The 17,005-nt window shown below is 39.9% G+C and overlaps 1 protein-coding gene across 5 annotated transcripts in view; it reads right to left on the reverse strand.

Annotated features, from left to right (window-relative positions):
• Positions 1-17,005, reverse strand: part of CARMIL1 (capping protein regulator and myosin 1 linker 1) — a 256,423-nt gene that overhangs the window by 38,174 nt on the left and 201,244 nt on the right. For 3 of the 5 annotated variants that reach the window (XM_084621879.1, XM_084621876.1, XM_084621878.1), the window contains exon 30: positions 1,435-1,452. The exons of the other annotated variants lie outside the window; for them this stretch is intronic. In XM_084621879.1, the coding sequence (XP_084478005.1) occupies positions 1,435-1,452 (18 nt within the window). The remainder of the gene's footprint in view (positions 1-1,434; positions 1,453-17,005) is intronic. 5 annotated transcript variants of the gene reach the window in all.

Consider the following 17,005-nt stretch of genomic DNA (forward strand, 5'->3'; position numbering starts at 1 on the left):
TGTTACAATCCTGGCTTTTACAGACACATTTTGGGGCTGCAGTGAGTGACATTTCCCCCCAGATTTTACCTGAATGGGTCAACGCACTGAGCTTTTTCTGGACCATGCTCCCTCCACCCTCCCCTACTCTTCCAAGTATGGTGCAGGTGGCTGAATGGAACAGACAAAGGGCTAAGGGCTGCTCTGTCTATGAGGAGACTCACGTAGAAGTCACACAGAGAGAGCTTTGCTACACTTACTCCCAAGTCCACAAACCCTTGCTTTGCCAGGGACAAGGGCTCAGAATCTAGATAGCATGTTGAGGTCTCTGTCTACTCACACCAGTTATTTCCCCTGTGGAGGTGCACCCATATAAGTGGGTCAGCCCTCTTCAGTAGCAGGGACCCAACAAACTGAACCATGCTCACTGATTAAGGACTCTTTAATGGGAGGGTCAGATATTCCCATGAAGCTGCCCTGGTCCAATCTGCCTCTGAACTCCCAAGTCCCATGCCATTTTCTTAAGTAACTGAGTCACTTTACCAGATCCCTTGCCTTCTGACTCTAATTCTTGCCCTTCTGGAATCTCTTGGAGCTATCCCCCTATATTTCTTCTCCAATTATATAACTAAACATGGAGAAATGCTGGGGCATGGGGAAAAAACAACTAGAACCACATATAAACACTTAGGGCACTTTTCTAGGTTTTAATAAACCATGTGTGGTAAGCAGCAGAATGTTTTATCTTTACAAAACAGTCATGCAGATTAGAACAACTGATATAACTCTCAAAATGATCAGGATATGGCACTTTCCACATTCCCCCAACCCCTCCAAAAGTTTTCAAATTTAATCTTGTTCCACCCACAGAAGCCCAGTGATTTGCCTTCTCTCCCTTCATTCCCATTTTACTTTTCAAAAATTTGTTTAAAAACCCCACAAAAACCTATGTAAGCATTTTCCACTTGTAAAAAAGCAGAGAAAGTGACGGTGTAGAAAGTTAATTGTGAGACCAGCATTCATAAACTAGGTACTATTCAATGTGACAAAGAAAAACAAACCAGCCCAAACACAATGACCTAATGGTCTTTTCAATCTCAAATTTCTATGACAGGAAAATTTCAATTTTCATTTCATTAAGATGGACTTGGCTTCAATACGAAACTGAATGAACAGAGTTTTCTTGAGCAGTAACATTTTTGTTTGTACCTCTTTCATCAGCACTCTGCTTCATTTAGTCTTCAGTCCAGGGCTGTTTTAAATTCATCAGACGTTATGTTAGCTCAACCTTCTTGTAAAACCTAATCTCACCTCTAAATTGCTGCGTATTTCATTCAGTAACTGAAGATGGATGACACTACAATCTCCCAGGAGACTAGGAAGGCAGTACAGAAGCAAATGGAGCACAAAAACAAACAAGTAGGCCAGAAAAAGCAAAGCTAAAAAAATACTTACACTTGTACAGCAGAGAGTCTCCATGCAGCAAAAAAAAAGAAAGAAAAACAGAATATGAATGGAGGGAAGACAAAGCAACAGCAGTTCCCAGGGAGAGAGGCAAACTAAAAGTCACCAAAAGTAAAGAAAACTAAAGCTGAAACACTTACAAGTCTTAGCAGGAAAGGTGATATGCAAGAATGAGATAAAAACCCTTCACACAGAGAGGCACGGCAATAGTTTTCTCTTCTCCATATTTGGATGTGATAGTTAACCAGGGATGTGGTCTCTGGCTAAATTAAGACCTGTAATTTTCAACCAATGCAGCTCCACCAATGGTAGCAACACCTGCACTCTGTCTGTGCTCACGCTTCCCCTGTTGCTATTACTAGTGGAGTTTTACCACAACAAGGTAACAGTCCAAGGAGAGGATGGGATGTAAATTAGGTTCATCTTAGTCTTAAATGTAGACACTAACATGCAGAATAGAGATCCAGAGGTAACATAGTTCCACAAGAGAGTTTAGAGTAAGGAAAAAGCTTACATTTAATACCACGTCTTAAATTTTCACAAGAACTTCTGCTGTAATCAAGTGCCACAGATATTCTCATCTTCTTCAGACTGAAAAATTAATACCCTCAAGTATCCTGTTTAACTGTACTGTGATGAGTATTGCATTTTAATGGTTAATATGCTGTCCTTTAGCTTGTCAAGAAAAGGCCAGCCCTGCAACAGAACGCTGTATTCTTAGTAATGTGCAGTTCATTGTTTAGGTTTTCAAGGGACAGAAAAGCAATCATATTATTTTTTCTTTATGTTTTTATATTTTCTGCAGTAATGATCCTCGTCAGGCAGTTAATTTCCTTGAAGTTACCCTCAGCTACATGTCTCAAAGACAGAAGTGCTTCTGAAGGACAAGAACAAAATCCTCATGTAAGCACCATGTCCTTTATCTCCTCGCTTGACTCAGAAATCCCATTTGGCTGCAGTGCATTCAGTCTTAGCTTTATCCACAACTGAATTCTCCTCCAATATTTGTCTGGGCAAACCTACCTGTTATCATGGCTGCAGCATTAGTTTTGTATGCTGGTCCCCCACACTTCTGCTGGAATCCTCTTCTGTACTTTCATTTAGTCTCATCTTGACTGACTACTTTAACTACATTCTCTAGAGTTACCTCAAAGTCCTGGTTGTCCAGAATCTACCTGGGGCAGAATCCTTCTGCCCTCCTCCTCAGACATATATGGCTACCCCACTCTTACCCTGAAACACCTCCTCTGGGCACCAAATCATTTCACGATCCAGGTCAAACTGCCTTTGTTTTTGAAAGTGTCCATAAAACTTGCCCTCACCCCCCTTCCTGTCTCTGGAGCCATCTCTCTCTATTCCGCTAAATTCCCTCTGCCAGGGATTCATCTCTGTCCCTTATTAGGCTTTGTGGTGGTGGGAAAGCCTGCTCTCCCACAGAGCTCCTGCCTTCTGGAACAGCCCTTCTGTTCTTCTCCAAAACATCTCTTTAAATATTCTCTGGAAACTTGTATTTTCGAAGATGACATGGAAAACATTTTAGGCTGGGGATCATGACTTGCCTTAGCTCTATAGGGTGCTAATTATTTAAGAGACTTTTTGATAGCGCTCTTTAGTGCACTGCTATAGGTGCTGGGCTGTTCAGTGAAGTGCTGTTGTGTTAGATCCCTTTAGTGGAATATTAACTATGTGGTCTGGGGTGCAGATGCCATGCTGCACATAGAGCCTTAAACTGGAGGAGCTGGTCCATTATATTAATCGTTGTGAATAGTGCACAGAATTGGGATGGAAGTAAAAGAATTTCCTGATTGTTTTCCTCTTTTTCTTACTAATCTGCTGAAGTAATGAAAATGCTGTTTTAAAGCATATTTATTTTATTTTCATAGCTGCTAGAACGGAAAACACCCTCGCACTTTTCCATTGTCTGTTAAATACCTATTGAGTGCCTTCATTTTGTATAGACATTACCTATCACTTATTCTGTCTGTGGTTTGACGCTTACTTGAAAAACAACATTAGAAACTCCCTAACCCCCTAACTTTTTTCAATATTTTGTCTTTTTGGCTAAAAAAACCCCAATGAATATTATGTAGTTTGGGCCCAAAATGTTACCTGCCTTAAAAGTGTAGACTCTTTTGAGAAATCTCTTTCCAAAACTAAAGAGCTCTTACGATAAATCTCCCCCGCTGGCATTTAGAAATCAAACTACAGCAAAACCTTTCTTTATAGCCACTATTCCTCGTAATGCTCTGCTACTGCTGCATAGGTACCTTGAGCAATCAGCTGAGATTAGCGCCTCAGGAAGAGACAGCTTCCAAAGAGCTTGCAATCTAAGGCCATGGTCCAACAAAGACTTATGCAAATACTTAACTTTCAAGGTTTGAGTAGTCCCATTGAAGTCGACAGGACTACTCACATACTTAAAGTTACAGTATACTTAACAGCTGTGCTGGACTGGGGTCTAAAGAGACAAAGCAGACAAAAAGGAAACATTATAATCCTCATTTGACATATGGGGAAGGCACAGAGACTTGCCCAAGGTCATGGAGGAAACTGACTGCAGAATTAGGGTCTGACTCCAGATCAAGAGAGTCCCCTGTAAAATGTCTTCCTTTTCATCTGTCAAAATAAATACAAGTTAAAATAACAACTCCTAGAGTAAGTGGGGACACCATTACTGAAGATGGAGCACAAAAGAGCATGTAAACCTCAAAGAGCTTCATTGAAAATGAGAGTGGGAAGGAGGAGAGGGGAAATTGCCAAATGGAAATAAACTGGCAGAGAGAGAATATTTATTTTCAAGGATTTAAGATGTTATAAACAATAATTGAAATAACATGCATTTTTAAAAAAGAGTTTGGCAATGTCCTTTTAACAGATTATGCAAAAGAAAAGTTTAGTATGGCATTTTACCAAAATCCCTGCACAATTCCAGTGCCCTAGGGAAAATGACCCTCAAGGCTGCAACACCATTCCATCAATCATGATTTTCCACACTTACTTTATTCTCAAAGAGCACAATGGTTAGGGGCATTACACATCTGTAAATCATGAAAAGCGTATCAGTACTTATTGGGTTAAGTAGTAAATAAACTATCCTTCCTTGGACCACTGAGTCTTTGGGTGGGTAGGTTGCTAACCCATCACTATAGAAGAATCCAGAAATAAGACAAAAACGGAGTTGTGGCTAATACTTTCAACTGCCAATGATTTTATATCTTATTTTAAAGAGGTAAATTCTTAGCACAAAGTGCAGGGATTTAGCCAAGCATTTCCCATTTACCCTGATGGCATCACTGATCATAATCCTTAAAGTCTACTCTAGAGTACCATTATCCTTGAAAATAAAATAGAATATTACAATACATGACTGTTAACTAAATATCTGGCATAAAATTCAACAGCAAAAACACTAATGCATTGTTTAGAAATCAAGAGCCAGGTCCTCAGCTGGTGTAAACAGGCGTAGCTCCACTGAATTCAGTGGAGTTATGCTAATTAATACCAGTTCAGGATACAACCTCAAAGTCGCTTCTTGTATTTCACAATTTATTTGCTCTCTACACATAAGGTACAATGGGTTTTATGTTTGCAGAATGATATGTGTATCACAAATGTAAGGAATGTATTTGTTTTATTTTTTTTCAAGGAGTCAAATTACTCTGGAGAAAGTACATGATTCGTTCATTTTAGTCTCTTCTAAACTGTGTTGACTTTTAGAATTATTTTGCATAACAATGGCCTCCAAAATAAAAGCATAGCAATGTAATAAAATAAACTTAGCAGATTTGTCCTTGAGCTTAATTTAATTTTAATAACCAAGAAAGCTTCAACTTTGCTACTTGCTGAGATATGGCTCAAATGCACACTAAGAAATTTCAACAAAATTACAGACATGTTTTATTTTAACTAGTAATACTGCTTCTACATCTTTATTTTAAACCACATAATGCCTGCTATTAAAGTACGTAAGGGGAAAAAAGCCAAAGTTTTTGTTACAAGGAAGAAAAAGCCTGTACGGAATAAATCTAACAGTTCCTGAAAGTATTTATAAGTTGACACTTCTTCATGTTGCGTAATTATCTCAAGGAACCACGTGTACAGAAAAATTTGCATCTGGTTCAGAGCATACATCCAGTCTCATCCATTTTGTAAGGGAAAAATAGATACTGAAAAAAACCATCCTGAATTCTCCATTTTCGACAGAATTATTCAAAAATTTGAAATCCAGGATGGGGCTAAGAGCCTCTTCTATAGCAGTAACCCTTCCTTACATAATTAAATAACTTCAATATTTGCATTATGACCTAAACCGTCTCTATATTAAGTATAGGAAACTCCTAAAATACTATAAATACTGAGCTGTTTAATAAAGGCATAATTCTAAGGCAATGTGAACATTTTGAAGGATGGGCCCTGTATATTTGGAGAATTGGAGAACAATGTCATTAAAACTCCTTGTGACACTGCACCCATATTAGTCACAGAGATATTATGATGATATGATTATGGTATAATTCTGATATATTTTATGCAAGATAAGTCATGTGAGGTGTCATTGGAAAGGTTATGATTTACTGAATACGATTATCCTATGTATCATTTTTGTATCTGAAGTTAGGAATATTGACTATGTATCTATATTACAAATGTGTTTATACCTGTGGAATGCCCACTAGGCAAAAGGCTCTCAGTCTAGGATGGCTGGCTGGGAAGGGCCCATTCAGGTTGAAGGGCCATTAGGAGAAACAATAGGCCTTAGAAGAAGCTTCTCTCTCACCGGGGAGCTTTCCTGAGGATGCTACAGACAGCTCTGACTCACGGCTGCTGTAACACTACAGAGACATGTGAACAGGTCACCTGGTACTGGACTTCATCTTGGAATGTCAATGTTTTTCCAGTGACTGGCGTGGGAACCACGTTTTTAAAGAAAGGTTTCCCGCCATTTGCAAAAGCTATTGAAGGCAGGGGAATGACATCATCAAGGTTCTTCACTGGCTCCCCGCCCAAGGAGACTCCTAGAAACACCTGAGGAACAAAGACTGAACTGGTGGAAGTGCTGGACCAAGGTAAAAGGATTTTTAGTCTGTGAATGGAACACCTGGGGTTTCCAAGCTGTAAGCCAGTACAACTTGCCCCTTAAGAATCTGCAGCCTGCTTGTATCATCACTTAGGGTGATGATCTGCTATTCATATCCAATCTCTTTAGTATAGTATATTAAGCTTAGTTTGTGTGTTTTGTTTATTTGTAGGTAATCTGCTTTGATCTGTTTGCTATCCCTTACAATCACTTAAAATCTATCCTTTGTAATTAATAAACTTGTTTTTGCTTTATTTAAAACCAGTGTGTGGGGGAGTGATAACTTGGGGCAGAAAGCTGTTGCATATTCTTCTCTACATTGAGGGAGGGGGTGAATTTCATGAGCTTACACTGTACAGTTCCCTGTGCAGCGTAAGATGGTATAATTTTGGGTTTGCACTCCAGAGGAGGGTGTGTATCTGAGTAGCTGGGAAGTTCTTTAAATGGAGCCTTCCCATGCAGAGCTGATCACAGCGTCTGCATGTAACTGCATCTGGGTGACCCCCTTCCTGTATGTGTGCTGGTTAAAGTGAAGGCTGGACACAGCAGTACAGTGTAAAGGGAGCCCAGGCTTCTGGGTCAGGGGGGCTCAGTGGTACCCCAGTTTCAGGTGGCACCCCAGGGGGAACCAGTCACATGCCTTTCCTCATGCTTCTGAGCTCACAGGGTGGATATTAATGCTTGTAAAAAGGATCTGATTTATTTGGCCACGTGTGAGTGTGGATATCATGGCAGCACTAGATCCTGAACTGGAGAGAGAGAATTATTTTTGTCTCTCTCTTTTCTATGCTCAGAATGACATAACTATTGAACTGAACAATAGTCACCAAGGCATAAACGCCAGTAACCTCCTCACCATCGGTAGATCCTCGGAGGTTTTGTGCTCTGAAAGCTATGACATTTCAGACACAAAGGAGGCTCATGCCACTGAACCAGACCTAGATTACTTGGAGCAGTGAATGGCTTAGCAGCCTCTTTGCTCAGAACATTATGATTTGAGGCAGTATCCTTGAAAAAAAACACGTTAACCGAGCCAATGTGCTCCTCAAGGCACAAAATGTACCAGTCACAAGAGGCTGTCAGGTATATCTTCCTAGCATACAGATAATCCTGAATCCTCTAGGTCACTTCTAAGACATCCTTACTAAATATCAACACACACAAAAAATAAAATAAAAATCTCAACCCCTCTGAAGTCTATGGGTACGTCTACGCTGCAATTAGATGCCCACGGCTGGCCTGTGCCAGCTTACTCAGGTGGGAGGGACTTGGGCTAAGGGGTTGTTTAATTGTGGTGTAAACGGTTTGGGCTCAGCCCAAGCTCTGGGACCCTCCTACCTTGAAGGATCCTATACCCCGGTCTCCAGCTTAAGTGTGTCTAATATTCCCTTAGCCCTGATCCTACACCACAGAAATCAACAGGAGTTTTGCCACAGACTTCAATAGGAGCCAGATCAAGCCCTGAGGGTGAAGTTGACCCCTATAAAGAGGGAAAACATGAGGCCTACACTTCACTCAAGTCCACCTTGAGCACTACATGAGGTTTTCAATATGACTGAGTGGTGCATAAGCCTTGTGCTGACTCTGTGTTTAGGGGTTGTGAATTTTATCCTTAATTGAGATTTCCCTACCTAGGCAGATGTCCATGAGACAGCATATAGTCTTAAAATAAGTTAGACATGATAGAGAATGGGTACTTCTGTCCAAAAGGAAAGACCTCATCTTCTGTAAGCCAAGAATTGATAGGCTAGGTAATGAACAAAATGTAGCCACAGGCTGCAATTACTCAGAGTTATATTACAACACATGGACCTGAACTTTCCCTGGAATACTTAAAGACTGCACTATGGGACTCTACTCATGATTGGAATTTAAGAGCTGAAGTCACATTCCATTCTGTTTTGAACAGGACATTTTCTATATATCTGTCCCCCAGTCTTGTTTTTGTTTGTTTAATGCTGTTAACACTTTGTCTTAAAGAAACAAAACCACCCTCTGCTTATTCCTATTCTAAATGTTACCCAATTTTTGTTATTTTCATTTAAATTCAATATTCTAGTCCCCTTTTCCCTTTCCAATGCATAATTTTTATATGGATTCTGCCACATTTACTCACGTGGAGCAACATCATACTGCACTAATACCCCCACCTTTTCTAATGGGACTATACATGGAGTAAGGTTCTTCAGAACCTGAATAAGGGCGGAAGAAATGGACTATTTGCTGTTCCTGGTTTTCCCCCTCTACTTCCACATGATTTTGTTTTAATAGAATCATATTAATCCACCTCCACTTTAAAAAATGGCTAATTTCTTTCTCCATTGCCTCCCATTATAGACATCCTCTTTTTCCTCTTTCCCTCCTCCTCCTGTGAGCTACTATTCTCTGCCCACACTGTCTGGAGATAGAAATTTAGTATAGTAAAAAGAATCAGACATCCTCCTCTCATTCCTGGCAAAGCACAATTTAAGGTAGAAACCAAAGTGAGTGCACATGGACTACTAGGAGTAGGAAAGAACTGTTTCTCTCCTATTTTTTTAAAAGATACCATAGAATTCTGGGGCCAACTAGGTTGCCTTGAACAAACCAGATATATAATCTGGGCCAAACCAATCAAGTGAGACACTAAAGGAGTTAAAAGGATGTGAAAAGGCCCATGCTGCAAATCAGAACAGAAAGCTCCTCAATCACTAGAAGAGGGTGAGCTTGCTAGACCAGTGGTTCTCAACCTTTCCAGACTACTGTACCCCTTTCAGGAGTCTGATTTGTCTTGCGTACCCCCAAGTTTCATCTCACTTACAAACTACTTGCTTAAAAATCAGACATAAAAATAAAAGTGTTATAGCACATTACTGAAAAATTACTCACTTTCTAATTTTTACAATGTACAGTAATTATAAAATAAACCAATTGGAATATAAATATTGTACTTACATTTCAGCATATAGTATATAGAGTAGTATAAACAAGTCATTGTCTGTATGAAATTTTAGTTTGTACTGACTTCGCCAGGGCTTTTTATGTAGCCTGTTGTAAAACTATGCAAATATCTAGATGAGTTGACGTACCCCTGGAAGACCTCTAAGTACCCCCAGGGATACACGTACCCCTTGCTGAGAACCAATGTGTTAGACATTAATTGAATCAGAATGTCCTAACTTATGTGTAAAACCCTCCCCTTGAAAATATGCAGTGCAGTAAAAATCCCACAAGAGTGAGCCAATGATGGATGATCATTGGACTCATTTAAAAAAACCCACAAGAATGAGCCAACAATCAAACTGGCAATAAGTGACAAAGTCAATATTAATAAGCTAGATACCACCATAAAACAGGCAACTACACACTCTTCTGTTACAAAACCTGAGCTTTCTGGGGAAAAAGAAAGGATCAGACCTGAGGGATCACTGCCAAAGCTCGTGACAACAAAGTGCCTTAAGGTAAAAAATATCCAATATCAGCACTACACAATTCATGTTCTAGTTAGAAAAGTGGAGATACCTTTTTCATCAGGTGTAGTTGATTGTTATTGAAAACAGTTTCTTGCATTCTGAATGTATTTCATGACAGGCCAATAACTAGAATAGATCACAAGGAAGGTAGAATCTGACACAGAAATTTGAGCTAGATTTAGGAAAACATACAGTACCGCTGTGTACCTGAATTGTCCAGTATTACAATTTTAATGTGTTTCCTCTCTCAACCCCATAGAGACTGAGAACAAGATTTTAACAAGTCTTATAATTGTGGGTTCCCAACTTCAGACACCTTAAAGGAACCTGATTTGCAGAGGCTGGGTATACAACACTTTCTGAAAGTCAAGTCTCTTTAAAGTGTCTCAAGTTGGAAACCTGAAGTCATTAGTGACTTTTGAAAATTGTAGCCTAAAAATTTAATGGGCATGCAGGTCCACCTCTAGCTGTTTTGACTCTGAGGGTTGAAAATATTTTCAGTGCCCCACCAACACAGCAGCAGGGCCCCAAAAAACAAAAATAAAGGCCGGCCAATCAGAGCATAAGGGAAAATAGCCCAGCAGCATGGTGGTGCCCTCTGGAAGTTGGCAACCGAGACCACCTTGCTTGCCCACCCTGTGGGTATGTGTGGCACTCTGTACCTCAAAGCAGCACCCTGGAACCCCCAAATTCACCACTGGCATATAATTATGATGTGTTTTGTACAAAGCATGCCTTGTGAGGTATCATTTTTAAAGTACTGATCTGTTGAACATTAATATCCTGTTGGATTGTATGTGCTGTCATTGTATGTGAGATTATGAAGTTTTTCTATGGGTGTATTACTGAAATATATTGTGAGGTTGGGAACACCCACAACCAGCCTTTTAGGTACAACAATGGAGTAGCCAGATGCACTGATGGCCCATTGAAGGGAATCCACTCTCCCAGTGATCATCTCAGAAGACTTCTCAGAGAGAGCACAGAGAAAATGGAGACTGCTTGACCCACACCATAGCAAAAGATCTTTCCAGAAAGCTGGAAGAAATTATAAAGAGGGGAAGTGACATCATGACTTGGCTTCACTCCCCGCACAACTCAACACCTGGAAAGGCATTAAACTTATGGCTGGAAGACACGAACCGTAAATGTGTGCCTATCGATGACAACACATTGTGAGAAAAGGCTCTTAGCCTCTATGCGCTGTTCAAACCTCCCGCCGAAGAGGGACAGCCTTCTGATGAGAAGGAATTCAAAGCCAGCCAAGGTTGGCTTAACAGTTTTAGCAACCGCTTCAACCTCAAAAACGTGCAAACTACTGGTGAAGCTGCATCTGCAAATGAAGAGGCAGCAAAAGCCTACCCCGAACAATCAAAGAAAAGGGCTATCTTCCGGAACAAGTTTTTAATACTGACAAGACTGGGCTCTTCTGGAAAAAATGCCCAACCGCACTTACACTTCGAAATCAGAAAGAAAAACTCCTGGCTTCAAAGCAGTTAAAGACCATGTGACTGCATTTTTTGTGGCAATGCGCCTGGGCATTTAATAAAGCCAGGCTTGCTCTACAGGGCTGCAAATCCCCGTGCCCTAAAAGGCAAGAACAAAAATCTCCTGCCTGTGTTCTGGCAATCAAATAAAAAGGCTTGGGTGACGGCAGCATTATTTCTGGATTGGTTCCACAAGTGTTTCATTCCGGAGGTCAAGCGGTACCTCGAAGAGAAAGGACTTGACTTTAAAGTGTTGCTGATCGTAGACAATGCTCCTGGCCATCCTGAGGCATTCCAGTTTGCACATAACGACGTTGAAGTTGTCTTTCTCCTCACCTATACCACCTCCATCCTCCAACCTCGCGACCAAGGCGTGATTCACTGTTTCAAGGCCAAGTACACGAGGCTTACGCTAACTTTAGAACCTAACCCCCGCATAAGACGTGACTCCACTGTATTAGCATATTCCTAACGTTTGAAAATGAATGGGACATCTATAGGATTCTGCAAAACTGTCAACTTTCATGCAAGTTCCAACTGTCTTTTGATTTCTCAGATGGCACTGTATACCTGGAAAAAAAGCTTATGGACACAGAATCATGGATCATGAGTCCCAGGAGTGTCTTCAGAAGTTGTCCTGAATGTGGGGGAGGCAGAGGTATTATTAACCTCCCTGCGTTGTTTACATTGATCTTCCTGTGAAGTAGATTTGCTCTATCATTTGTGATCGATCCTCCCTGGATTCCAGGAATGTCCCCATATGCTATTGTGCCAGATTCTAAAGTGACTCGTAAAAGTGCTCTGGGAATCAGCACATAGGATTCTGGTGTGTATGTGCAGGGGACTACCTGTGAGGGACTATGGGTTTACAATGTGAGAAAGGTTGAGAACCCCTGGCTTTAGAGTCAGTGGAAAAGTTAACCAATCAAGGACCCATAAGGAGTGGTACAAAATAATGCCATGAGACAATATACCATTTTTAAGCTTTTCTTTATCTGTGCAACTCCTTTTGAATCTGGAGAAACTGCAGAGACAAAAGTCTCTTGCTTGAACTATACCACCACAAAAAAGCTAGATCTGCAATGCCAAAGCACATTACACCTCCCCTAGATAGTAGTGCTCGCAAGGAGCCCCATTTTATAAAAATAGTCTCCGTTTTCCAAAAATTAAAATCTCAAAATCCTTCAAAACCATTCAGCCATAACTTCCAGAACAGACAATAAGGTGGGGGACAGAAACAAATGAGGGCTAGAAGCAAAGTACTACTGATGTGATAGATTCCAGATCTCATCACTGCTAGCGTATACAAGCGGTAGTAATACCATTAATTATTTCTACTGCAGTGGTACACAAGGATCCCAAGCAAGAATTGGGACTCCACTGTACTAGGCACTGCACAGACAGCAAAGAAAGTCCCTGCTACAGAGAGCTCACAATGTAGGATTCACAAAAAGAAAAGGAGTACTTGTGGCACCTTAGAGACTAACCAATTTATTTGAGCATGAGCTTTCATGAGCTACAGCTCACTTCATCGGATGCAAGTCATGCAAGATGTAGGATTCAGTCAATTACTCAGCAGGTGAATAAGCAGACAAATGGGAAGTGATAAGACAGAGGTGTGGGAGGACAGGGTATCAGTGGAGAGTCACTGTAAATACACTGACAGCCACTAGCTTTGTTCTTATCTGCCCCAATCAATATACCACATCACAACACTTTCCAAAATTATACCAGATATATTGCTCATTCTCTTTCCTCCACAGTCAGAAAGGGCTGATTTTTGGTGCTTTGTGAATTTTTATTTAATGTGTTATTGTGGGAAATGTAGGTTACAGAAGTGTGTTTTATATTTGGCTCTGAAAGCAGAGAAGTAAACGTTTGTCTTATCTTCCAAGACTTCCAGGATCATGAGTCCATTGCAGGAGGTTGAACCTATGTGCTAGATCTGTGCCACAATTGCTCTTTAGTATATCCCAAAGCAAGTAAGTGCTATTTTTCCCCTAGTCTTCTGTTCCTTTACAGAAATTATTCTTTATCTTGCAGTATCACTGAAACACTACAATATTAAGCTATTGCTTACATTTCATTAAAGTTTTCTACCGGTCCTTCATTTTCCTATAGAGTCACCATCGTCTACTTATGGTATTAAAAGAACAGATTTGATATTCATTGAGGCAGGCCATTTTTATTAGCGGCGAATGTAACCAGTTATCAGCGGGCGGGATTGAACCTGGGATCTCTGAAGCTTAGTATATGAGTCTCTACTGCATGAGCTAAAAGCCACACAGCTCTTGGCTAAGGCTGTAGCAGATTCATTAATCTTTAAGTGATCTAGGTGTCACTAGAGGGGGACAGAGCACCACACCCAGCAGGCATAGGTTACACAAACAGCTAGTGAATTCATAATTCACAGCCCAAACATTTGACTCTTTCACAGGAACATTATTAAAAGGATTTCACAAACAGATACATATGCTACAACCTACAGTTCTTTGACATTTTTTGAAATAATTTCCTATTAATTATTATTATTATACCAGAGGAATGTAAATAAACAGATTGCCTGCTTTTCTCTTGGGAAACTATCTTAGACTAGCCCTGCACTCTGTATTACTGAGAGTAACAACGTTATGTTGTTAGAATGGGTATTTTCAAGATCACTAACATGTGACGGTCTTCTAGTACAGGATATATGCTACTCATAACTTCTCTGCTTTTTAAATAAAAGCTCAAAAATGATTATTTCTTAATATTCTAGGGGGAAAAATATTCAAATAGCTTAATAATTTTCTTGGAAATATAGCTATATTTTGTCCATTCTAAAGAAGATCAGCTTTCAAGCATCCTTTAAAAACTACAGTCCTGCGGCAGAATAATTCCTGTGTTGAAAGAATAAAGGATGAACAAATAATGTACATAGTTCCCTTTTGTAGGAAAGGTTAATCAGTCAGTCTGCTGAAAAAATTACATATGCAGATGTGCTTGATATTCTACTTAGGTTAAAATGGGTAATTTATCTTAAGCCAGTGGTAAAATGCATTGTTCCTTAAAAAGTGTCAATCTTGTCTCACACATCTAGAAAATGTGAGAAAACATAATTTTATTAAGTTAAGTCAACCTTCATTACCGACTCAAATCTTTCAAAAAGTCTATGCCTATTCCTTTCATCTGAGCAGACTAAGTGGCCTTTTGCATAAAACAACAAAGCTGTCACATTCAATCTTACTTACACACAACTTTGATCATAATAGGCCCTTAGATAAATACAGCTCTAATTAAAATTTAGACAAGTATGATAGTTGCAGATTAGGGTAGCATCAATTTACTGTATTACAACTCCAGGGCGATCAGAAACTCCCAGGTCAATAATGATCAAGCTATCCTGCTCTATATTGGACCATTCACTCATTCCCAGTGCTCTCCAGAATAGAATGGCAAGTTCTCCCGCGGCTGACGAGTCATTCAGATTATTGGGTTGTGGCCATAATGACATGTTGTCTAGGAATCAAGTCTGAATAACTTCTGAAGCATTGTAAATGTACAGTGTTAAACTCTTTCTAATTCTTTACAGGCAGATACTGGAAATAAAACTCAAATCTCTATTTTAAATAGTCATTTTCAAAGCCACATTCCTTGCACTCCTTTCTATTCTGTTGTCTGATACAGAAAGTTCAGAAATGAATAGCAGCTCTCTTCTCTGGACTGGGCTGGTGGAGACCATTCCTCATCCTGACTGTATCTAAATATATATCTCACAGGGCTGCCCAAACATGGCAGGGTCCCATTTGCAGATGGTCGTCAACTAGCCCCTCTAGAACATTGGCAGTTTCAAGTTCACCACTTATATTTCCCTCTCCAACAATTCCTTGGCTTCCTCTACCACAGGTGTCTTTGGAGCTTGTTGGGGCAAAGGGATAGATGTCAGTGGAAAGCCCGGGCTCAGGTTCAGGCTGAGCACCGAACCCAAATTCAGCATGAATGAGTTTGAGATCTGAAGAGAATATTTCACACAGCTCTGGTCTGTTGGAGCATTTAGGCTGCCAGCACAAAAAAAACCCTACCTTAAACAGATGTTTAATGGACAAACAAGCTAATGATCTATATAATTAACAAAGTTTTAGAAACTTTGGGGTAAGCTACTATTTCTCATTCAATGATAATAAAATAAACTAAGTTATGGTTCATAAATCATGTGCATTTTTTATTCCCTCTTAGAACCTTTCATTAATATATTTGTTTCTTGCATGGACTAATTCCCAAAGTTTCTCTGATGCCATATAAAAAGGGGCCCCACAGGACGAACTTTTCTAACTATACATAAATGGCTTTGGGAAAACTATGAAACTAATATAATGGAAACCTTTCTTTTACCACATTGATTCTATATCCACATTTTTTCAAGGGCCATGTCTGAAGTATATATGGAATTCATACAGCTAAAATAGACCCATCTGGAAACATCCATGATATAAGCTAAACTGGATGGAATTAGAAGCGAAGATATCTATTCTTAGGACACTTATAACATCAACAAACTGACACCAGCACTGTGCAAGGCTGGTATGCCCACATTACTGAGTTTGTCTCTCAGTTTGTCTCCTATACAAGTGCAATCAATACCACAATGCAAAATGAAGGCACACAGTTTGCAAAAACAGCCCTTATATGAATTTCTCAGCTCAAGAATATATATATTTGAAACTGGATACATTTTAATTTTTGAACAAATGGAGTTTTCAGCACCATGGGCGATCAGAGCTCCTGTATACAGTGTATTTATCTGAAATATAATTTCATTCCCCATAGCAAGTGGATGTCAATGAGAATCAGAATTACAAAAGGGGTTCAGCCATGTGATTAAGTTGTATGAATGGGGAGGAAAACAGGGATATTAAATACTCTTCAAAACAGCTGCTCTAGGTAAGGTACAATCAGTTAATATTTAATATGTGACTTCATATTTTCCTTTTTTTTTTTTTTAAACTTGAGCAAAGAAAAAGATAAAACACTAGCATGGTCCCCTTACATACACTGTATGATGACAGAGACAAGGGCTATGTTTGCTTTAAAAAACCCTACCGGGAGAGCATTTTCATACTGAAAGTACAATTCTAAGAGCAGAAATTTCAATTACCATAGATTTCTGCATACTAATCTGGTACGTTCAAGTTCATTTACAGGCACAATCAAGCTTGTGCTGAAGTGTGACGTGTCTTATGACGTTGTCCCTCAGGGCCACCATTAAGCGCAATCACTAAACACCTAAACTGACAGTTGGCTGCAGAAAGCTTCTGGAACTCAAGAGGACTGGTAATGAGAATCTTTGATGACCCTTGTAACAGCCAATGCCCCAAAGGGAGGAAAATGGGATTTGCTGGTGTCGGAGACACATGCGGCACCAAAGCAAACTCTGGTGAGGTGCCAGGCATGGGAGTGGATACTATAGTTAATTTAAGTTGCTGCCTCCAATGGATGTCACCTCTACAGCAAACAAGACACTGAGCAAAAAATGTCCACAATGAGTTGGAAAAGAAATAGGGTAACGA

This window comes from Lepidochelys olivacea, assembly GCF_965140295.1.
Source record: "Lepidochelys olivacea isolate rLepOli2 genome assembly, chromosome: 2".
NCBI lineage: Eukaryota > Metazoa > Chordata > Testudines > Cheloniidae > Lepidochelys > Lepidochelys olivacea.